The sequence below is a fragment of the Vanessa tameamea genome, chromosome 18, assembly GCF_037043105.1.
Source record: "Vanessa tameamea isolate UH-Manoa-2023 chromosome 18, ilVanTame1 primary haplotype, whole genome shotgun sequence".
NCBI lineage: Eukaryota > Metazoa > Arthropoda > Insecta > Lepidoptera > Nymphalidae > Vanessa > Vanessa tameamea.
The window spans coordinates 1847465-1871097 of record NC_087326.1 but is presented as its reverse complement, the minus strand read 5'-3'; the positions used below and the strand labels follow the sequence as shown (position 1 = coordinate 1871097).

Genomic DNA, 23633 nt, shown 5'->3' with positions numbered 1-23633 from the left:
ATAACCGATAGATGGCGCTATTAAAATTTCAATAATTTCGGTACACAATAAATGCTTTCAATAATGTTTTGGTATTTAAGACTATTGCAAAATACTAGAGTATCTTATAATATATGAAAAAGTCAATATTTATTATATATTTATTCATAATCTCAAGTTATATTCGACTGATTGATGATAATTTTGATGATGATGTTTTTTGATCTTTCAAAGCATAGATAATACGTGATGTCTTTGGTCAAAATATCAATAAATTGTTCATTTTATTCATAATATAAGAATTCTATTTTTAAATTAAAATTAAATTTAGCTGACCTATTCAAAATATCTCTTGAGCTATTTTAAACCTGATCACCTTGACATTAAGATATTACTTGATTTAATTAAAACATACATTTATTATAATTGATTTCAACTAAACAATTGGTGTACAACAATTTGGTTGACCAATAGAGTTATTTATCGTGTTATATTATTGTTAATAGTTAAATAAATAAATTGATTTATATAATAATAATTATATATCAATTGAAAAGAACTATGCGAGCTGGTATTGAGCTAAGACATTAATATTCTTATACTTTTGGCAGTAACGTTATCCATCCTTACGACAGTGGTTCTCCAACTTTATGAAGCCGAGGAACACTATGATATTTAATATTCTTAATAACAATATTTTTATTTCTTTTGAAAACTAATGTTCCACAGACTTAAGATTGAGAACCACTGGTCTAGGGCAAACCGTGAAAGTCGAAGTCTGTGTAGAGTTGCTCAACGCGTTTGTAAACTTCGTCACACGATTCTAATGTTTGAGGCAGAATCGTCATCGCCTCCTTTAACTTCTCTTCAGAGCCAAAAATCTGAAAAGAAAAACAACTATGTTAAAAAAGCAAAAATAGAGTACTCGTTTAAAAGAGTCACGTAACTATGCCTTCGAAAATTGTCAGATTTTATCGATTCTTAAGGATTTTTGATATTAAATCTTAGGAGTTGGATTTCTAGAATGGCGAAAAAGTGACACTGCTTATCTCATAAACAGTTCTCGTCGAAATGAATGCCTTGCCGGAAATCGGTTAGTCGGTCTTTAAGTTTTATTGGTAATACATTATTATTACCTTTTTAACTTAAAACATACAAAGATCGATCATTCGAATGTTTTAAACGATTATTCGTATAAGCATGAGTTTTAAGTATCATCGCATTACGATAAGGTATCTAAACCGTATAATATTAAAAAAAAACATCTGTTCATTATTATTAATTGTATGATTTGTTTAAAATATTTTAATTTAAATTAACGATAACATTTATTTTATTAAACAAAAGTTACAATTATTATCTGATAAATAAGATATACAAGTAAGACCACTTTGATGTTCGCGAGATTCCCGAAGGTCGCACCGAAAACCGGCATTGAAATATGCTTATCAAAGAAAGTCATAAATCGTAATCGCTGCAATCGAATATTTTGCAAGCGTCTAAGGTTAATTATCTCGTCGATATATTTATCTTATGTATTACATAATTTATATGCACATAAAGGTTACTTTTAGGCTACAAATCTGCAAAATGCTGTAATACAGTTCCTAAAATTGTTTTTCGTTTTTTATTTCGTTCTCAAAGATTACAAATAGACCGGACAGTTAGTTTTTAACGAATGAAAGCTGATTTTATATCTGAAACTTAACCCTAAAGTAATTTATGATAGGACATGATGGTATGAAAATTTGTAAGGCTTTACTTGAAGCTAGAGGACTTAGTTCAAGCCCGTTATGGCAAATACCATCCACACGTCGTATATGCTAACACTAAATATCTTTTTTTTTTCTTTAGATATCGCGAGGCGGACGACAAAATGGGTCACCCGATGGTAAGTGGTCACCACCACCCATAGACAATAGCGCTGTATGAAATATTAACCATTCCTTACATAACCAATGCGCCATCAACCTTGGGAACTAAGATGTCCCTTGTGCCCGTAGCTAAACTGGCTCACTCGCCCTTCAAACCGGAACACAACAATACTGAGTACTGCTGGTTGGCGGTAGAATATCTGATGAGTGGGTGGTACCTACCCAGACGGGCTTGCGCAAACCCCTATCACCAAGTAAGTATAATCAATACTAGTGTTTTTGTGTTCCGGTTTGAAGGGTATGCGAGCCAGTGATGACAGGCACAAAGGACATAACATCTAGTTCCCAAGGTTGGTAATATTTCTTATAATATTGAACTCTATGGGCAGCGGTGACCATTTCCCATAAGGTGGCTCATTTACACGTTTGGTCATAACCCATCCCGTCCCATGCTATAAAAAATTTTATGAAAATGACCAAAACATATCAATTTCAGTTATGCTGCTGAGATTACTCGACCTGGAAGAGATGAGAAAGGAGATTGCCAGTGATGCTTTCCGTCCAAACTAATTCCTAAAACACGACGATGAAGCTGTCGTCTGTCAGTATACTTTGTTACTGGCATATCCACACTGTCTAACATTAGCACGAATCTATTTAATAGCGAAAATGTTCTATTTAATACCGTTCAATCAATATTCATAAATACTTAACTACTGTGAATCATATGCAATTACAATGTTCGCGCAAATGAATATAACCTTGTACATGCAGATGGAAATGTTACCGGCGGAAAAAAATGGCAATTGTCACGTCCAAACTCAGTTTCAACCGTCAGTACCTTTCCAATAACCTCGATATCAATATATGCTAGTTTTGTCCTAACTATTGAAATAAACACGATATCCTAAAGGGATCAATATCGTGACTGTTTATGCGTCTTTAACAGTCAATTTTACTGAAGTTTTTCACTCAAGATGATGACTATGGTAATTTAACACAAATTGAAAATTTAAATTCAATGCAAATAAGAACATATCAGATAGAAAACTCTTAAGATAAATTCAAACACTAGTGATGGCCAATGATAGTGTTCTAAATTTTTAAATGGTTTTCTGTGTAAGAAAAAAAGGGACACATAAGTTTACCTTTTAAAAGTACTGATATTTGGGGCTTGAATAACTGATGAATGGAATAACTACCGAGAACCAATTTTCCATGCTGGTAGCACGGGCACAAAGCTCTTAATAAAATGGTTATAAGAGATTTTTTTATAGTGGATATTTCGAATATGTCTTATGAAGTTATTCAATGGCAATTTAATATAGAAGCCTTTTAAGAAAACCTTTAAATGGATATCAAAATTTACCACGTCAATGAAAACATTCGGACCGAATTGTGATCTCTACTGCCAATCTCAAAGACTTCTCAACCGAAATGCACGTGATATATTATAGTTTGAAAGTGTAATCCCGACTGCCAAAGACTATCCAAACCAACCACACATGAGATACGGTTTGAAAGTGTGTACGTAAACACCTCACTCATATAATATAATCCAATCGAATGGAAATCCGATACCACCCGAGACTTCAGGCGTAGATAACAGCTTTATAGAACACACATTGCCTTCATTTACATACATTACATTAACAGCCTATAAATTTCCCACTGCTGGGCTAAGGCCTCCTCTCCATTTGAGGAGAAGGTTTTGGAGCATATTCCACCACGCTCCAATGCGAGTTGGTGGAATACACATGTGACAGAATTTCGTTGAAATTAGACACATGCAGGTTTCCTCACGATGTTTTCCTTCACCGCCGAGCACGAGATGAATTATAAACAAATTAAGCACATGTAAATTCAGTGGTGCCTGCCTGGGTTTGAACCCGAAATCATCGGTTAAGATGCACACGTTCTAACCACTGGGCCATCTCGGCTCACATTGCCTTCACATCGCCGAAATTTCCAAATATTAACTCACTTTAAATAGGCTAGGCCGTATCATTTAACTCGAGCTAACCGTTCTAGCATCTATGGGTAGAATAAGGATCCACATAATTTTTTTATATCGTATACATAACTCTTACTAGTTTATGCGGCGCATGTCAGCTCCCAGTCAGCAGAGTGGGAGCTGACATGCGCCATCATAATTAATAATTATTCATCTAAATTAGTATTCTTAAATTACTTGTCTAATTACGTCCCTAGATGAAAACCGTATCTAAATCTGTTCGATAGATTTTGAATTTATCGCGATCAGACAGACAGACTAGGCGTAACTTGTTTATTGGTTGATAATATTTGTATACACGGATATAATATTTTCAAATAGACTAAGGTATATTACGGCTAACTTATCTCTGCACGAGAATTAACTTGGATATCAGATAAGCTTAAGGCAGTTTATGTGTAATTAATGAACTTTAGGTTGATATGTTTAAATCCACACAAAATTTTATATTCCACCGAACCGAACATCTAAATAAACATGTCGATTTAAAAACTATTAAAAGTACTCACATTCACTACCATCTGATTCAACATTAAAAAAAGAAGGTAGAAATAAAAATGCCATAGGAGCGCTTATGCCAAAAAATATTTTTGGCATAAGCATGAAACGCAACGCAGAAATTGGCATACCGCGACGAGCGCTCAGTGCTCACAAAGGGAGGACGTATCGCTCGCCGCCGCGTTCAACACTCAAACGTACATAGATTTTTTTCTACGTAAGCTGCCTGCCATACGGTACAGATATAGCGCGGCTAAAACGTTTTGATCTGGAGTATTTCTTTTAACTTTTATTACACTTACAAAAATAAAAAAAAACGTTTTTTTTATTTTATGACAATACATTTTAACAACTTCAAAAAAGGAAGTTATTCAATTATATTTTGTATTATTATTTGATTAGAACCAGTTACGCATTTATTAAGTACTTTAACTTACCAAGTACCTCAATTAAAAAAAAAACTTAGTGTCTTTAATATAAATTGTACATTCATATATGAACTCATATTTTAGTTGTCATTTGTACCAGAATCTGCATATCATACAAAAGTTATATTACAAGTTTTGACAGTAAAATTTTATAATAAAATTACTCAAGAAATCGTAAGCACCTTTAAAATTTACTGTCATCATGAGTGAAAATCGATTTTAATATTTTACTCGAAGTTTTTATTTATATATCAACTTTGTGTATATTAAATATATTATAATTATTTCAGTAATTTATTATGACTCAGATGTCTTTATTTTCTATATAATTGCAAAATAAAACCCATTGAAAATATATACGGAATAAATACTATGAGATGCTTTATGTCGATTGGCTTGACTATAGTGGTTGTGTTTATACACGCACACGCAGTTACACGCACTGAAGCTTAAATATGACAAAAACTGAGAAGCAGCAATTAGAATAAGCCTTCTTAATCCAATAATAGTAGCCCTATTGTTTGAAATATTATAAGGCCTAAAATCACTATGAGGCCGAAATTCGATAGAAAGATTTTGTTTTTAAATTAACATGGTTATTTTTATTACTATCAGTATTTAAAACGGGTTATTTACCATGTTTTTTATTTTTATTTCGAAATTATCTACGAATACAAAAATTATAACGAATCGAGTCTCGTGAACAAGACATTCGTAGATAATGTTGAAATATCGAGCTCCACCAAATAAAAATAAAAAACATGGTAAATATCCTGTTTTAAATACTGATAGTAAGATTTTGTTTTTATTTAAATTATTAGCATAATAGAACAAATCATAAAATTTTACTATATTTAATTTGATTATAAATGTTTATATTTTTATTGATAATTGAGAGTTGTAAATTATCATTATCAATATAAAATGATAAGCACTATTGTAGCCATAAATGACGTAGATTAAGCACTTAATTTTATCGATTATATCAGTTATTATTTACTTATATATTTTCTGAAGTGAATAAAACCACAGGCAGAAGGGACATAACATCTTAGTTCCCAAGATTGGTGTCGTATTGGCGATGTAAAGAATGGTCAATATTTTTTCAGCCCCATAGTCTATGGACAGTGGAGATCACTTATCATCAGGTGATCAATATGATTGTCCACCAAACTACACCATAAAAAAAACATTATCTAGTTTATGACCAATACTTATTACCTAGTTATGTTGTCTGTTCAGTAATGAAATACAATCAAAATATAAGCAAAATTTGTACTTGAAATATAATTAGTGTACAGTTAAGTACAGAACCATTAAGAACGGAATTCAAATAAAAAGCAAGAAAGCAAAAAGGCACAAGGACACTGATTAGTGGTAGGCTTGGTGCAAGCTAATCTAATTATCTGCTACCAAATGACAATGACAATAATTAAAATTTTTGTGTTCATGCTAAGGATTACTGAGCCGGTATAACTACAAGCACAAGAGGCATCAAATCATAGTTCCCAAAGTTAGGAGTGCATTGGTAATGTATGGTAAAAAAGAAAGGCCACCTCCTTGGTGTTATAACACAGTATATATTATATACTAACCTAGTTTAACAGTAACATAATATTAAACTTTGACAACATAAAGAAAACAATTATGGCACAGGCTTTTTTATGCACAGGCTTTTTTATGCACGGCATTGAAGTTGACATACAACTCAGGAGATTTAATAATATACATATGTATAAAATTAATATAAGCAAACTAGATTTTCATTGTGTTTTGAATGGTATACTAACAGACTCAATTTTAATTAATAGCCTATTTCAATCTAAGTGAGAATAAAGATAAACAAACCTTAGATTTATATATTCAATGCAATTCACTATAAGGTCAGCATAAGGAGGGAACACTACTAACTGTTCTTACTATCGAAATTTATTTATTTCCCCAAATCCGTTATGTATATCATAAATTATCAAGCTCTCAATGCTCTCTCATCAGTACAATAACAAATGTTATTTGCTTGAATTGTGTCCTGTTGTTGTTGAAATGGACTAAGTAGTAAGTAGTATTATTTTCCTCACCTTATATAATAAATCTGTCCTAGAAGGCAGCGCATGCATTGCCAGCGTGGCTGCTTTCCTTATGTACCAGGGATGAAATTCCGCTAGTGTCTCGTTGTAAGAGGCCTGGCAAGTAGTGCATGTGTTCACACACTCTTCTGCATTACTCAGACGTTTAAGGAAGAGTCGTATAAAATCTATAAATATTAAAAAAATACAATATATTTAACAATAAATAATCTTGAATTTATATTATTCAAAATATTTCTCTAATATATTTACAAACCTAAACCTCTATGCAAACGTAGCATTGTTCGCGAGCCGGACGTGAAACCACTATTTTCGTGTAAGCTCGTTTCCTTTTCATACTTCATCATTTTTTTAAACGATTCATAATATAAGGAATCCTCTCCTGTTTTGTGCTTTTCCATAATTTTAATTTTACTCTTAACATCGCTGCTTACAAACGAAAACACCGATCCAATGAGATTCAAAAACCTAAACAAATATAATCTTATCATAAAGGAATACGTCCTATGGATACAAGAAATAAAATATTTCATTCTTACTTTACAAGTTCGTTGTAACCGTCTATATATCCTTCTATTATCACATCATCGTCGTCCTTTAAGCTCTTTTGGAAACTATCGTACACATATTGTAAGTCTAAGGTATTTTCATTAGACATTTCTCTCAAACCTAATAATTAAATCACGTAAATAATAAAAAACACTACACCTGAGTACTGACTACTGACTAGAACAAAAAATATAAATGATCGTACAATCGTACATAAGTCAAATGTCAATTTTATGCTGACATATACTTGTGCCAAGTTGCTTACAAAGCACAGATTATTTCGCTAGTTTAAACGAAGAATAATAAACTCTGCTTCCTTGCCTTTTGTGCCTTTTTGCTTCCTAACTTTATATTATTATCATTTAGTCTTTAGGATGGAAACAACACGAAAAAGATTGATAGTTTCAGGTGAGATACCAGAAACAATTACATGTTGAAGACAAACTATACAACGAATTTATCTATTAATCTTGAATGTAAAACAAGATATAATTTACAGTTTGTCAGCCTCTCTGTAAAGAAATTAAGTTGCAGTATTTATTGACAAAGTCTGTCTTATGCTCAACAAAATGAGATGCTGATGAGAGTGATTTCCATCTCCCTTAAAATAGTATTTTACAAAACTTACTGAGGCGCCTCAATGATCAAATCAACAGATTTAATATAATTATGTGGATCTACTAAAATTTTTTAATTTGTATTTCATATGGAAATTTAGATTAATAGAGAATGAATTATATACTCTTAAAATTACCAATGCATAAGGCGGAGACTGAATGGCCATGACTTAATTTACCTACTAATATTATAAATGCGAAAGTTTGTGAGGATGGATGTATGTATGTTTGTTACTCTGTCACGAAAAAACTACTGAATGGATTTGGATGAAATTTCACAGTAATGTAGGTTATACGTGAGAATAATACATAGACTACAATTTTTATGATTTTATGTAATTTGGTCATAATATAACGATACATATCAAGTATGTCGGAAAAAAATCTACACTTTGAGAGCTATTTTGGCGTACCCTGTCTAACCTGTTGGAATTACACAAAGATGATGTACCGCAAGATTGTTTGTCTTAAATAGTTCTAAATAAAAGTCCAAGACAGCATATCTATCTTTTATATGGAAGCCACTATGACCAAAATAGTGAACCATAATTATAATTGAATAGGATACTTTTTTACAATGCACATCTTTACATACTATAAAACAAAGTCGCTTACCGCTCTCTGTTCCTGTGTATGCTTTGATCTTTAAAATTAAACAACGGATTTTGATGCGGTTTTTTTAACAGATAGATATAATAGATATGATGCAAGAGGAAGGTTTATATGTATCATACATACACAATATAGTAGAGAAACACTGATAGTTTTAGAGGTTTCTAAAGTAATGTCGTGAATAAACACATTTTTTGCGCTTACTTTGCAAACGCTGGCTGAACTCTACGATATATATCAAAATAATGTGCTACAGTATAAATTGTACACCTTAAAAAGGTCTTCAAAAAGTCCACGATAGTATGTATATGTTTATCTCTTAGGGTCAACTCATAGTATAAATTTTTTATCCTTTACTTTTTACGAAAAATAATGACTTACTTTCAAAACGATTTCATGCAATACACCATTAATCCTTATCTAATCAAGTATAAAATATATTGTGCATTTAATATAGATCAATATGGCCCTCTACAGCATGTAATTTAAATGAATATTATCGAAGATATTACAGATTTAAAATGCAGAGACATAGCGGTTTGTATTGTCTAATGACAAAAAATGTGAACGTTGTAAGACATTCTGTAGTATCAGTATTGCGAAAGAAAGGTCCAGAGTTCACAACTACTACTACTACTTTTACTTTAAACCGATATATTCAATTAAATTCTTAGTTTAATAGCTAATTTAGTTTTGCCGAGATCAGATTATTTCGCCAATGTCACGCAGGAAGAGAATTCTGTTATGATTGAATCTGTCATTGTCACTTGTCATGCCATTGGTGGAAATAAAATTGATACAGTGTCTTGTATTGTAGGTACATAATATTGTATTTATTCAGCAAAAAAGGGAATTTGCATTGTTTTGACAGATTCTTAAATCTCAGCATTGTATAATATCGAGTATCATAGTAATCATAGTATCAGTAAGTGTGACGCACAAGGCACAATAAATCGTAAAAGGGTTTTTAGACAGAGAAGACCTACTATTTCGGTACGAATTTTATAAAATGTGTTCTGAGTACTAATACTTTTTCTAAGTTACAATATAACGTAAAGTCGTCCACTTTAATTGATAAAATATTTTGTTTTGACATTGATGAGTTTTAATAAATTAATATGGATATATTGTAAAAATGTATGCAGGTGTCATGATAAAAAATGTCATCTAAGCCTGAAAATGATGACGACTCTTTTATAATTATCCTCGGTACGTCCCCCGGAGCAAGTATGGACGTTGAAAATTGCAATGGAATTATGAATGGTGACCCAGAACCAGTGATGCACAAATCACAAATAGAGGATGCCATGAAGGATCTGTCTGTAGAAGCTAATATGGCTTTCAAAGCTCAATTCAGTCTTGCTGACAGTGTAAGTAATATTTACTTAGTATGAATGCTATAATATTAATGTTGTCTAAAAAAAAACAGATTATGCAATTTTTATAAATTAAATTAATTTATTTATGGATATACAATACCATAGGATGTTTATTAAATAAACAGAAATAATATGATAAGTATTTTTCTGTGGATACTAAGATCACAAGTTAAATCAGAGTAGGTTGATATACCTTCATGAATGTTACTTATTATATTTTATATACAAAAACTGACAATTGAGTAGATCCAAGTTCACATGTATTAATACATCTATAGATCTGTAATATCTATATAATATAATATCTATGACTATCCATATAAAATTATAGGTGTGCATAAACAAATATACTCTAATTTGTCTTTATTTCTTTAATTAAGCTTTATATCTTGCAAATACAATCATCACTTATACTAATGAATACTAATATAATAAGTGAATACATTTCTGCAGTGTATAATGATAAACTCTTTAAGGTTTCCTAAAAAGTACTGACGCATACAAGTAGAATAAGTTCCTTTTACACATTACAGATAAGATATAAACTTTCAGTTGATTGATCTTCAAATATACAATCAGCTATGCCGCTATAAATTAGCCCTTATGTAACTTTATAACATAAAAATCTTGATGATATTTATTTAATAATTTAGCACCTTTTTTTCTCAATAATGGTTCTGAGAAAATCAGGCAAGCACCGAATTTTTATGTGCTTAATTTGTTATAAGTCGTCTCATGCTCAATGGTGAAGAAAAATTCACAGAGGTCAAAATATACCTTATTTAAGTAGGCATACAAGTACCTCACAAGCACTTTAAAATTGTCATTTGACAAGGTTAGTTTCAATATCATTATTTGTTTTATCATTTTGATTTGTAAATATTAAGTTTTAAGGATTTTTTTACACCATTAATGTTACTGTACATTTTTATACCTAGTGTTTCAAATGCAATCGCAATAGATATTCCTCTGGCCTTTAACACATTTACATTATCCCATTTTTATATATGTTAAAAAAAATATATATATATATTCTTTATTTCTATTTCTATATAAATTATCTTCATTATGATCGTAAAATAAAAATGAACTATCCATGCTGTTATAATGTTCCAGATGTTATATTTTTTTCCATTAATTATAAAAATTTGCAATTATTTAGAATTGATTTTATCATTTATCATGACTGAGTGTATATTTTATTATGAATGAAGTGTATTTAGATAACAATTCTCTAATGCAGTATTAATTAGTTAAATGACACAGCTCTAGGGAATTCACATTTTATTTTCATTAACATCAAATATTTTTTATATTCATTGTTTCAATCTTGGTTTAAATGGCAGCACATCACTTTGCATTTTGTGCATTTGTACTAATGGTCAAAACACATCTAATCAATTACGAATGTATGTATTATAACATATCTTTTTGGTGTCTTTTTTCTTTTGATAATGGCTAAGACGTCTTGTAAGCTCCAGTGTCACTCAGTACCAGTACAATAAATGCGAATATTTTAACTTGGAGAAGTGCGCCGTATTGATGTTTAGTTATATTCATTCATTAAAAGAGGGAAATAAAACATTCCTTTACAATGACCCTGAAGGTTTGTTTTGCTCGGTGCCCTTTGACTGATCTTGCGTTCGTTGTTTTACATAAATAATAAATATACATTAGAGTTTTATGTGGGTTGGCGAATTCACTAAGTATTTGGTCAAACAAAGCGATATCGGTGCGGACTTGCACTCTTATTATAAGGCTTATTTATCCGTGCCTCGAGATGCATTTAAGCTCTTGGTCAAAATTACTTTCAACTTTATAATAGTAGTTTTGATGTTATTAATGAAAAATGTTTTTATTTTTTTTATTTGTTAATAAATACTTGTTAAAAAAGTTTATTTAATTAATTTATTTAAATAAGAACTTAATAATTTAGCTTACGCCTAGCAAAAATGAGCGTTATACAGTTGGTTATAAGTGTAAATGTTGTTTTAGCCATCTCCAGCTAGTATGATGGTGGCTAGTACGATAATAACTGATGACAGAAGTACAGAAGAGCTACAGAAACGCTTCGGGGAGTTGCTTGATGAGAACGTGGTCTTGAAGGAGACGTTGAAACAGAATAACGATTCGATGAAGGAACAGTTCATGCTGATAGCTTCCTGTCAAGAGGATATGTTAAAGACCCACAAGTTACACAGGGAGAAATTCGATGAGACAAGAGATCTAGTTGAGAGGGTAAGTATCAGTCACTAAAGCCTATTCCAATCGAGGAAGGAGTTGAATTAAACAGACTTTATATTTAAGTATTCAAACAGATTGATATATATATATACAGGGTTATTGGTAATTCGACGTATTACGTACCCTGTATATTGTAAAAAATCAGTTAACTATTTATACTTTATTTACTTAAAAAAATCCGACTGCAACTTCGTCGACATTCGAAACGCAATACTTTCACGAATGATATCATGTCAATTCAATGTCAAAGTTTGTTTTTATTTGTCTTTACCTCTTGTGATTTATAGTCAGTAATATCAATTTTATTGTTCTTTAACACATTTTTTAATATATTGTTATTGTACTGTTTGAAATCTCGGTTTATAAAAAAATGTTATTGAGCTTCAAAAATTTAATAGTAATAGTTCAGAAATTATATAACGCCGTCGGTCCTGTGACTATTCTCTCTAGCGAATTTAATTCTCAACCCAAGAATAACTAATTATTTGCAGCTCAGACATGAAAACAAGCAATTAAAACACGACATGTCACGTTTAACCGAAGCAGAGGTGAATGTCAACAATGAGACAGGCGAAAGCAAGTCTGGTGTCTCGTCGGAAATCGAATTCGTTACCTCCCCCGACGACGACACCATCGACAAGCTTACCGTGCAGCTGGAGCTAGTTGAAAAACAAAGGCGACAGGTATTTATAATAGCTGATGCTGGGCTTGGGGTGATAACTTCTTGATAGTTCCAATTGTTGAAGTTATAACTCTTGAAGATGAATTGGACGTAGTTTCTCAAAAAGGATCCAACCCACAACCTGATCGAAAATGAGTTAAGTATACCACAGTAGTCATAAAGGTCGATATTTTCGATTAGATTAACTTATTTGTATGAAATATGGTACATTTATACAAATATTTCTCCAGGAACCAATAAATACAATCAAGCACAACTATAAGAAAATACAGTTAAAACTTTAAACTTGAATAACTCAGACGTAACATTTTGTGGGCTGGATCCTTTTAGAGAAACTACGTCCAATTACGCGTGAGCTCATATAACACGAATACATGAAAACATCATAGTATCCTATAATCTCACTCAAAATTTCATATACAAATTAACCTAAAGGTTGAGAGAGCAGTAACTTTGTATGAATCTTACTCGTACAAAGTTGGTATGGGCAATAACTGGTTTCCTTGTAAAATTTGTAATGGGCGATCCAGTTAGTTGATTCGATTTTAATCTGATCAACTTTTCAGATGAGTTCAACATTTAATTAATTCTTCCTTCTTTTTTTTTTTAGGTAATTGTAGAAAATGAGAAATTGTCCTGGCAAAAAGAGTCCTTGGAGCACATTGTTGATGCCACTACAAAAGAAAGAGACGACGCCAAGGAAAAGTTGAAGAATGTTGAGGTATTTGTGGTTTTAACATAACAGTTTATTTTGTGATAATTTAGATACATTTTATCTTTCACTCACTAAATTTAAAATGTGACATATAATAGCTTGTCTTCTCTCTTGAAATGCTATCTTTGGTGAGTTTTCATCTAACAAGGATTTGTTTAACAGTAAAGGTAGGAGCTAGTATAACTAACCCCGGGAATCCCCCCTAGGTGTAGGGTCAGGGCGTCACGGTACATGCGAAAGCTATCCCGTGGCGCCCGCCGAAAAGACGGAGAGGGACCGCTAGTTTATTAGTGGGTATTCCAGGGCACCGGCGAGTCCCACATACCCCCCCCCCCCACTTCCACGTGGGGGAAACGCGTATCGCGTTTTTCCAGCGACAACAAAAAGAAGCTAGTATAACTACAGGCACAAGGGACCTGACATAGTAGCCCCAAAGGTTATTGGCGTATTGGCGATGTAAGGAATGGTATATATTTCTTACAGAACCAATATCTATGGGCGTTTATAGACTACTTTTACCCCTCCGCCTACCTATGACATAAAAATACCCTCAATTTTTTTTACAAATGTAACTAATTATTTATTCCAAAATAAATATGAGATCAAAATGCAATACTGTGAGTTCTCAATAATTATAAAATGACCATAACAAATAATATTAGTGTTTGTACTTTTAGCTTCAACTGTCGAACAAAGAAAACGACCATATGCAGGAATTACAAAAACTAAACTTCATCATAAACGACTTGCAAAGTAAATTAAAGTCGTCCAGCTCTGTAAGTACACGTATGATTATGTTCTGATCAATTTCGGTGACAGATTTTGTTATCAATAAGAGTTGATTGCGCAGTAGATTTTATAGTGCCCAAGTGCATTCTCTCTGGAAAAAGGCACAGGACCGACCACACGAAAAAATATTGAGCACATCAAAAGCTAGTCATGCTAGTTGGAACCAAGAATTTTCAATGAAGACACTCGTGTTGTGAACACTTGGCCATCTTAAAAGTTGTGATGTAATTGCTTCCAGAATGTATCCCCAGAGGAGTTCATGAAACGAGAGGCGTACACACAACAGTTGGAAGGGAAATATTCTATGTTGCAAAATGAGTTAAAGAAAGCTCAAATAAAAATTATAGACTTGGAAAACGTAAAAGTAAGTTCATATCTGTGGAAGGAAATCATGTGGACTTTAGAATAAATAAATAAATATGCATTAAAAGTATATTCTTAGTTTTGTAAAGTTAATAATTTCCATTTCATTTAAGTAAAAAGTTATGTATAACTTAGACATAAATAAAAAGCTTGAAATTTACAAATGTTACATATTGAAATGTTTTACTTCGTGCTTAATAGTTAAAAGTTATCTTTGATATTGGTCTAATTATCACTAACTGATATAAAATAAATGGGTTTCTATGTGTGTGTGCGTTGCACAGGGACGCGATAGTGGTTCCCAATGGCAAAAGTTTTACGATCAAAGCTCATGTAACTACTATATTTTTACTATTTGATTAACATATTCTCCCAATTTCTGGTAAAGAATAACTTCAGTAGCTATCGAAATATTCGCAATATAAAACTATTTATTATAAGTACATTATAAAAAATCTGTTTTAAGTTGGAGTTCACACAGCACAAGTCCGGAACATTGGAGACGGTGAAGATGTACAAAGAACAGATACAAGAGTTAAACAATAGAATAAAGGAGATCCAGAAAACGGTAAGACAATCTAAATCAAAATGTACTTTATTCAAGTAGTTGTGCTTTACAAGTACTTTTGAATCGTCATTTAACAAATTATATTAGGTGAAGCTACCACTGGTTCGGAATGTAGATTCTACCGAGAAGAACCAGTAAGAAACTCAGTAGTTATTCTTTTTCAACATTTAAAAGCACAAAGTCATGTTAGTTAAATACAATTATATATGTGTATAATACATACTGCAAGTCAACAAGTATTAGCTCTACGCCTTTTTATCATCTGTGTGTATTTGTATACTGGTGCAGTTGTTCTCAACCTTTTCAAGTCTACATATGATATTATATTGCACGGGAAACTTTCGATACATTGTAAGTTTTACAACAGAGGTCGTCAACATTTTTAATTTAAGGAAAAAGAAGAATTATTAATAATATTAAACGAATTAATAAGTTTGACATGTCTTAGTAAGCATCAAAATACGCGTGTATTTGTTTGACTGTTCGCAATAAACAGTCGATTACGTAAAAATAAAAAGCAAACTCAGGACATAATATAGTTCAAAAGTTTACCCACAGGTGTTCACTCTCACGGCCAAGCCACTGAACTACATTTGATGAAATTTGGTACAAAAGAGGCTTGAACCCCAAGACATACGTAGTTTAATTTTTTGTCCTTTAAGGCGATAAAGTTGAGTGGAAGTTCTTAAATATTTTTTGTCATGAACTGGTTTTTATGCGGGCGATGCTTGGTTCAGTGAGTCATAATTGAGTAATATACCTGTACATACATACATAAACTGTTTGTGTGTGAGTGTGCGACTGTTATGTTAAACGGGTAAAATTTTTCCAGGTATTCCAGCCAGTTCGCTTTTCGATCAGCTCCGAAAACGAGTCATTACCAGAATATGCGAACTATATGTCCAGTGTGAAGCTCTACGACAGAACTCTTAAACACCTCTCCGAATATTTAGATACGTTGACTAATGGGTGAGAACTTATTGATTTAAACGAATAAACCTATTTTATACGGTAGTCTAGTCTAGTAGTAAGAGAGCCGAGATGGCCCAGTGGTTAGAACGCGTGCATCTTAACCGATGATTTCGGGTTCAAGCCCAGGCAGGCACCACTGAATTTTCATGTGCTTAATTTGTGTTTATAATTCATCTCGTGCTCGGCGGTGAAGGAAAACATCGTGAGGAAACCAGCATGTGTCTAATTTCAACGAAATTCTGCCACATGTGTATTCCACCAACCCGCATTGGAGCAGCGTGGTGGAATATGCTCCATAACTTCTCCTCAACGGGAGAGGAGGCCTTAGCCCAGCAGTGGGAAATTTACAGGCTGATTATGTATACGGTAGTCTGGTCAGAAGACGATAATGTAAAGACCAATCGAAGAACCCTCGCATTCCATTCCATGTGATTTTATTTTCCGCCTTTCACGACCGTCGGTATCTATCGTTGGTAATTTTTTCAAAATAACATATCTTGGCAATTCTCAAGATATGGAGCCTATTCATTCCTAAAATGCTGGCAACGCAACTGCATACCGAAGGTTGCAGGTTTAGTGGCGGTGATAGACACTTACCATTAAGTCCTCATTTGAGCCGTAAAAGAAATAAAAATGCTCATCACGCCGTTCCACTACGGGTTAATATGGTTTCGAGTGAAAAATAATGAAACCACGTTTAATATTATTGATATTGTATTGTTCCTAAAAGTGATTAAATTTCAGATTATCAGACAGCCTGGTCCATACATTAGGAGTGATCGCAAGTCTGCAAGACGTCAAGTTGGAACGAGCTTCGGTGGACAGGGTGATGAGTGGGCTCGCTGAGGTGAAGCGAATGATCGAGAAGCAACACAGCGCTGCTCTCAGCAATCTGTAAGTTTTCTCTAAATTAACTTGGGATAAAGCTTAAACTGGTTAGCCGTGTCTTTCTCAGCGCTGTTAAAGTGCTGATATCACATTTTGAACTCTTAAATGCCTTTAGGGAACTTACGATACACTACCTGTACGAAACTTCAGTCCCAGGAGGCTTACATACATATATATATGTATAGCCTGTAAATTTCCCACTGCTGGGCTAAGGCCTCCTTTCTCTTTGAGGTTAGGAGCATACCCCACCACGCTACTCCAAATGCGGGCTGGGGCAGAATTTCGTTGAAATAACACGCATACAGGTTTCTTTACGTTGTTACCTCCACCGCCAAGCACGAGAAGTATTATAAACATAAATTAAGCACATGAAAATTCAGTGGTGCTTGCCTAGATTTGAACCCTCAATAATCGGTTTAGATGTACGCGTTTTAACTACTGGGCCATCTCGGCTCTCTAACCACTGGGTCATCTCCGACGACCAATCTTCAATTTAAATATTCCATGCGATGTACTAATAACTGTTATATTAAGCATTACAAACTGTTCTTGAACATTTTTGATTATAATACAACTTTATTTGCTTTAACTTCTTATATCAACTGTAATTTAACTTCCAAAGTTCCGATGGAAACTTTGCCAACAATCAAATCGCCATCTTTCGGCGAATCCAAAATGAGTATGTAATGATTATTCAAGATTTCGACCAATTATATCGCGTTAATTTAACGTGAAAGTTGTTTATATTGCTCATCTTTATTCTGTTTCACACCGACGCAATATTAGTAACCGAAAAGGACAAGGCTATACATAATACGTAAGAAAGAAGGAGACGTAGTATGGTTACTGAATGCCAGTACATATTCAAAGATTTCAATTTTCAGAGGTCAAGTTCGAGGCGCGCTGTCTATTTTCGAAGGGATATTCAAAGATTTTAACGAGCTCCTTAAAAAGTCAGTCACGAAATCCGAAAATGTAAGTCAAGTTTTATGTATTTGTAAACTTATGTGGATATGTTTAAGTTTGTAGCTAAATGCTTGCCTTCGCTCGACAAGAGGAGATAAGTTAACTTTAAAGGAATTATATCTTAGAAATTAATATCAAATATATTAGACGCAATATTTCACATATAGAACTGTTTCTATAAGTTATTCATAATTAAATAATGAATATGTATATAACTATATCTATATGCTTCCACGAAAGCGCGCTTCTCCGTATGAGTGACGCTCGTGTATAGACGACGCTTTAGTGTGCGTGAGACGACTACGAGTAAGGTCAGCATAAAAATTACAAATTGGTATAAATTTTTGTTCAAATAATTTTTAATTACGATATCCTATTTGAAGTGCGTGTGTGTGTGTGTGTACACAATGTGGGCAAAAACATGTCATAGGTTTTTTTTTTTAATAAAATAAATTTAAATTTTGTCGGTATCTTAGTCTTTTATTAACAGTAAGGCATCTCGTTAGCACGAACGTCACCTATCTAATGCGAGCTGATAGTTTAACCTGGAGAAGCGCGCCTTCGTGAACGAATGGTGGATTGAGGTATACCTCATTTTATTCATTAAGTTTATTTGGGTATATCAAATTATTTTTATGATATATAGCCCATTCCAACCACATAATATACGATGATATATATATGATACTAATTATAGATTTCCAAAAAAGGCATTGTTGGTAGTACAATATAGTTGAGGTACTAGCAAATTGTAGTGCTTTGTTTATTTCTCTTCGACTGGAATAGGCTATACACATGTAGCAATCATAATGACCTCAGAGCGACTTATATACGTGTGTGTGTGCGCGCGCAGACGCCGGCGCAGCTGTCGGCGGCGCTGCTGGCGCGCGCGCGCGAGGTGTCGTCGCTGCGCGCGGAGCTGGCCGACTGCGAGCTGCTGCGCGCGCAGCTCGACTCCTACCGGTACGCGCCCCTCCCCCGCCGCCTGCCGATGACTATTCTTTGTTGATTTATTAACTCCGCCTAGCAACCTGGCACCGCTCCGAATCGGAAATACACCACTATCGGTATCGCTATCTAGGAAGTAGATATAGATATAGAAAAGTCAACGAGACTCTATCTTCATACCAAATTTCATATAAATCGGTTCTGCAGTTTAAGCGTGAAGAATTAACAGACAGAGTTACTTTCACATTTTGTTATATTGGCTATCTCAGTATATATAGCTATGTTGTATACTTTTTAATTTATGAGACTAACAAGAGACTCGGCCGTTTCATATGAGTTTATCGATGGATATAGTGTGCACCAAAAATATATCTATCTCTTTCTTATTCGTGAGTCTAAAGTGAGATAGAGAGCCGGCTGCTGGCTCTCTCTCATAGAATGCCGGTGAGGAATGTCAGATTACTTTTTAAATAGATTTGCTTGACATTTGATATTGACTAGGAAATAAAAAAATGCAACTATTTATAAATATTTTCAGAAGTGACTTCGAAGCTGAACGAGAGGCAAGGGAGAAGATGGCGAGTGAGAAGGAGATCATACTCACAGATCTCAGAACCGCTCAGCGAAAAATACAAGAACTTACAACTCAGGTAATTCAATGGGCACCTAATTTATACTAATTTCTAGCGTGGCATGTTTCCAGTGTTGGAATAAAACCTCTTTGATCACCCTGGTCTAATAGCCTATTACATTATTGTGTTTTTATTTCCGACATATGCAGGTTTTCTCACGCTTTTCACATTCAAAGCCGAGCACATGAAATTTAAGTTGTGTTAGTCCAGACTGAACCATCGATTGAGATTGACTGGTTCTAATCACTGAACTATCTATGTACCTTAAAAATATGATTCGTTCGATAGTTGGAAAAAATCCGCGCATTAAACCCGGCGTTACACAAGAGCGTCACCACGAATCGACCGACCACCGCGTCTGCCAGACCTGCCGCCACGATGGCCGCCACCAACGCTACAACTGCCAGCACCACCACTACCACCGGCAATATGGTGAGTTATAATCATCTATCAATTCCATTTAAGTAAAGATTTTGACAAGTAATATCTCACCATTACCCGATGACATCCGTATCTCGATTTGTAAAAATGACAAATGCCAAATATTAAAAAAAAATGAATAGTGCTAATTTGTTTTCGCTAGTTTTTCTCAGATTTTATGAATTCATTTTCGAATTAATGATATTTTTTTTGAGATTCAGTAAGTGAAACTTATAAATTGAATATTTTTTTAAAAATAACTGGTTATTAAATAAGTTTGGAATTCAATTAAGAAGGAATTGTTATAATTTCAAACAAACAAAGGTCCGCAAAAAGAAGAAGGTCGTAAACAAAAGTAAGGAAGTCGTACACGAGACGACGCCCCCCCCGCTGCGGTTCGACTGCCCAGTCTGCGACCAGCCTTTCAAGACCCTCATTCTATTAGAACAACACGTCGACTCTTGCTTATTATAAAAATATAGGATTTAATTAGCAAATTTAGTTATGCAGTTATGTTTATGATGGTTCCACACAATCTTTCAAACTTTAAGATGCTCACGGTACCTCAATCAAGGAATTGATCGGGAAACGTGTTTCGAACTCTACAGTAGTTTTATAGATTAAGTTAAAAAATATTTAAATTTAAGTCTAAGTCTGTTTGGCTGTTCGATGTACTGTCAGTATAATCAATCAAAATGCAAAACGATCACAATCCCGAAACACTTTTTCATAAAAGTAAATTCTATCAACGTCTCTACATATTTCAAAGTTTATAACAAGTCTCTGTTTTACAATGCTTTCATTTGAAAAGCCAATATCTTATCATATTTATAAATTCTACGCAGAAACGAGTTAATTTTTTTTTAATCGAACCATTTAACACTTATTATTCCAATAAAAAAGGACTATTTCGAAAGTATTAAAGATCATGTGAACCCAGCTTTACATTTCTTTACTGTATTTAGTTGTTTTTTACATGTTATTAAAATAATTTAAAATAGTTAAAACGATTCGAATTGAAAGTTTTATTTATAAATAATGCATTTGTTTTTATAATTTAATTGTTTTTTTTTACAATGTGTAATAAATTATTATTTAAATTTTAATTCACAATATGTTTTAATATCACGAACTTTACATGGACGGATAAACAGACATTTCATTCGGTAAGATTAGTTAGTATGGATGTTTGTGTTTAAATGGCGTGTTTATTGATATTAAAACTGTTTTACAAATTAATTTGCATGATATATTTTGCAAAGAATTTAACGTTTTACTATTAGACCGGGAGATGATGACACAAAATACTAGGTCATTTGTACCAGTATGGCGGTTCTTCAGGGATCTAATTACGTAAAGGCAAAAATGAAAATGATGGTCATAGCGCCCGCACCGGCGGCCCAATCGCGTGGGCGTGACATGACGAGAATACAATGATGCCATGATGTAAAAAATGATTTTACGTATTTTACAGTCGTATTTTTAAAACGTGTCAAATAAATAAGTATTTCAAGTATGGCAGCACTTTTGCCCCCTACTAGAAGTATGGGAAAAATAATAACGGTCACATTTTGCCAAATACTTTCCAAAAAATCAAATGCGAAAAAAAAAAATTACTCCTTTGCAGTGGTATGGCGCCCATTGGGAACTGTCGGAAAAGTATGGTAAGGTGATTTTCGTGAATGGCTACTCGACGATGATTAGCTATGCAAAAATTAGCCTGCTACAAATGGTTGAATTGTTTTATTTAAATTATTGTATTCGCGTCGGTATGGCGGGCTGTAAGTCACACCCGAGAAGTATGGCATTACGCTACCGCCTACTTCTTTTATTTTCGACTATCTGAAAATACAAGCATTTTTGTGGAACAAATCGTTCGATTAACGGCCACGCGATTGGGCCGCCGGTGCGAGCGCTATGACTATCATTTTCCTTTTTGCCTTTACGTAATTAGACCCCTGAAGAACCGCCATACTGGTACAAATGACCTAATATTTTGTGTCATCATCCCCCGGTCTATATTTCATGTGTTGTTTTCTATAACAATTAACATAATACTTTTTTAATATCGTATGAAAAAGATAGGCTACCTGATGTTAAGTGGTCACCCCCGCCCATAGACATCGGCGCTTTTGGAAATATTAACTATCCCACCTTGGGAACTTACATATTATGTCCCCTGTGCCTGTAGTTACACTGGCTCACTCACTCGTCAAACCGGAACACAATAATACCAAGTATTGCAGTTTGGTTGCCGAATATCTGATGAGTGGGTGGTACCTATCTAGACGGGCTTGCACAAAGCCCTAAAACCAAGAAAAGGTACCACCCGCTCATCAGATATTCTACCGAAAAGCAGCAATACTTAGTATTGTTGTGTTGTGTTTCGGTTTGAATGTTTGAGCGCAACTACAGATACAAGATACATAACAACTTATTTCCTTAGGCTGATGGCGTATTGGCAATATAAGGAATGGTTAATATAATTTTCATACATCGTCTATGCCTATAGGTGGTAGTGACCACATACCATCAGGTGGCCTATTTGCTGGTCCCCCTAGTCACAATATACTTACAAAGATGAGACATCTTTAAGTCTTCAATGTTCCAAAAAAAAACAAAAATGCGTTTATGTTTGAGTGAAAAATGAGTGATTCAATCTATAAATTAACAATGTGTGGTATGCCTAATAAATATAAATAAAATATAAACATAGCTTTATATAAACGTATACAATATAACCTTAAAACAATTTAACTACTAAGTTATACTTTTGCTCAACTTTCTTCCTACTCATATTAAGATAAGATAGATTTATATATAGGAAAACACACGTATGTTAGCTATCCTGTTTTAATTGATTAAGATAGAAAGAGATAGTTATAATAATATATCGGTTTTTATATATGAGATTTTGTTTATATAAAAAACTAACTTTTTTTTCGTTGTAGAAAATTCTGAAAAATAAAACATTTGTTTTTCATTTGTAGGTCTACACTTGTCCAAAATGTATGAAGTTCTCGAGCGACCAGTACAAAGTAATGGAGGACCACTTCGATTTCTGCTTGGATGACTTTTGAACAGGTGTAAGTATTGTCGTCCTTGTCACACTACTAGTCTGAATGTGTAAATTCGTATGTGTTAGAGTGTATACGATATAGTTACCGTTAGTTTGAATTTGTTATATAATATTTCAAAGCTATATATGTATCTATTGTATTTAATTTTATAACACGTGTCGATTAAGAGATTATTTATAAACGGCGGAAAGTGCATAAATTAGGATCGACAGCAAAATTGTTTTAATTATTTCTGATTAAATTGAAACTGTGTTAATCGTAAATTAATCTTTTGATGATTTTCAGAGTTAAGTGTAGAAGGTGTCATTATCTCGAATTCCATTTATAAA

General features: G+C 33.4%; 2 protein-coding genes across 5 annotated transcripts; one reads left to right on the top strand and one right to left on the bottom strand.

Moving 5' to 3' along the window:
• Nucleotides 1-510: 510 nt before the first annotated feature.
• Nucleotides 511-7629, bottom strand: LOC113400996 (ceramide-1-phosphate transfer protein). 2 transcript variants are annotated; one of them, XM_064217622.1, is made up of 5 exons: nucleotides 7420-7629; nucleotides 7137-7348; nucleotides 6872-7047; nucleotides 707-860; nucleotides 511-662 (listed from the first exon to the last, which is right to left on the bottom strand). In XM_064217622.1, the coding sequence occupies exons 1-4, from the start codon at nucleotides 7536-7538 to the stop codon at nucleotides 732-734; spliced, it is 636 nt and encodes a 211-aa protein (XP_064073692.1). In that variant the 5' UTR covers nucleotides 7539-7629; the 3' UTR covers nucleotides 511-662; nucleotides 707-731. The 2 variants fall into 2 exon arrangements, with proteins under 2 accessions (XP_064073692.1, XP_026496482.2); XM_026640697.2 differs by lacking the exon at nucleotides 511-662 and having other exon boundaries at nucleotides 679-860.
• Nucleotides 7630-9420: 1791 nt separating this feature from the next.
• Nucleotides 9421-23564, top strand: LOC113400993 (optineurin). Of its 3 annotated transcripts, none has more exons than XM_026640692.2 (15): nucleotides 9421-9651; nucleotides 9804-10028; nucleotides 12033-12275; nucleotides 12773-12964; nucleotides 13574-13684; nucleotides 14356-14454; nucleotides 14706-14831; nucleotides 15297-15398; nucleotides 16231-16367; nucleotides 17115-17264; nucleotides 18143-18233; nucleotides 19078-19187; nucleotides 19711-19822; nucleotides 20093-20236; nucleotides 23215-23564. In XM_026640692.2, exons 2-15 carry the CDS (start codon nucleotides 9819-9821, stop codon nucleotides 23302-23304), a joined length of 1917 nt encoding a protein of 638 aa, XP_026496477.2. In that variant the 5' UTR covers nucleotides 9421-9651; nucleotides 9804-9818; the 3' UTR covers nucleotides 23305-23564. The 3 variants fall into 3 exon arrangements, with proteins under 3 accessions (XP_026496477.2, XP_064073788.1, XP_026496478.2); XM_064217718.1 differs by lacking the exon at nucleotides 23215-23564 and adding an exon at nucleotides 20549-20834 and having other exon boundaries at nucleotides 9421-9678; XM_026640693.2 differs by lacking the exon at nucleotides 23215-23564 and adding an exon at nucleotides 20549-20833.
• Nucleotides 23565-23633: the final 69 nt, after the last annotated feature.

Excerpts from the sequence above, each read along its gene's own strand:
- LOC113400993 (XM_064217718.1), top strand. The coding sequence starts at position 9,819 with ATGTCATCTAAGCCTGAAAATGATGACGACTCTTTTATAATTATCCTC. Across the intron at positions 14,455-14,705 it reads AATTAAAGTCGTCCAGCTCT|AATGTATCCCCAGAGGAGTT; the intron begins GTAAGTACACGT and ends AATTGCTTCCAG. Across the intron at positions 19,823-20,092 it reads TACAAGAACTTACAACTCAG|TTGGAAAAAATCCGCGCATT; the intron begins GTAATTCAATGG and ends TTCGTTCGATAG.
- LOC113400996 (XM_064217622.1), bottom strand. The coding sequence starts at position 7,538 with ATGTCTAATGAAAATACCTTAGACTTACAATATGTGTACGATAGTTTC. Across the intron at positions 7,349-7,419 it reads GGTTACAACGAACTTGTAAA|GTTTTTGAATCTCATTGGAT; the intron begins GTAAGAATGAAA and ends ATATTTGTTTAG. Across the intron at positions 861-6,871 it reads GGACAGATTTATTATATAAG|ATTTTTGGCTCTGAAGAGAA; the intron begins GTGAGGAAAATA and ends TTTTCTTTTCAG.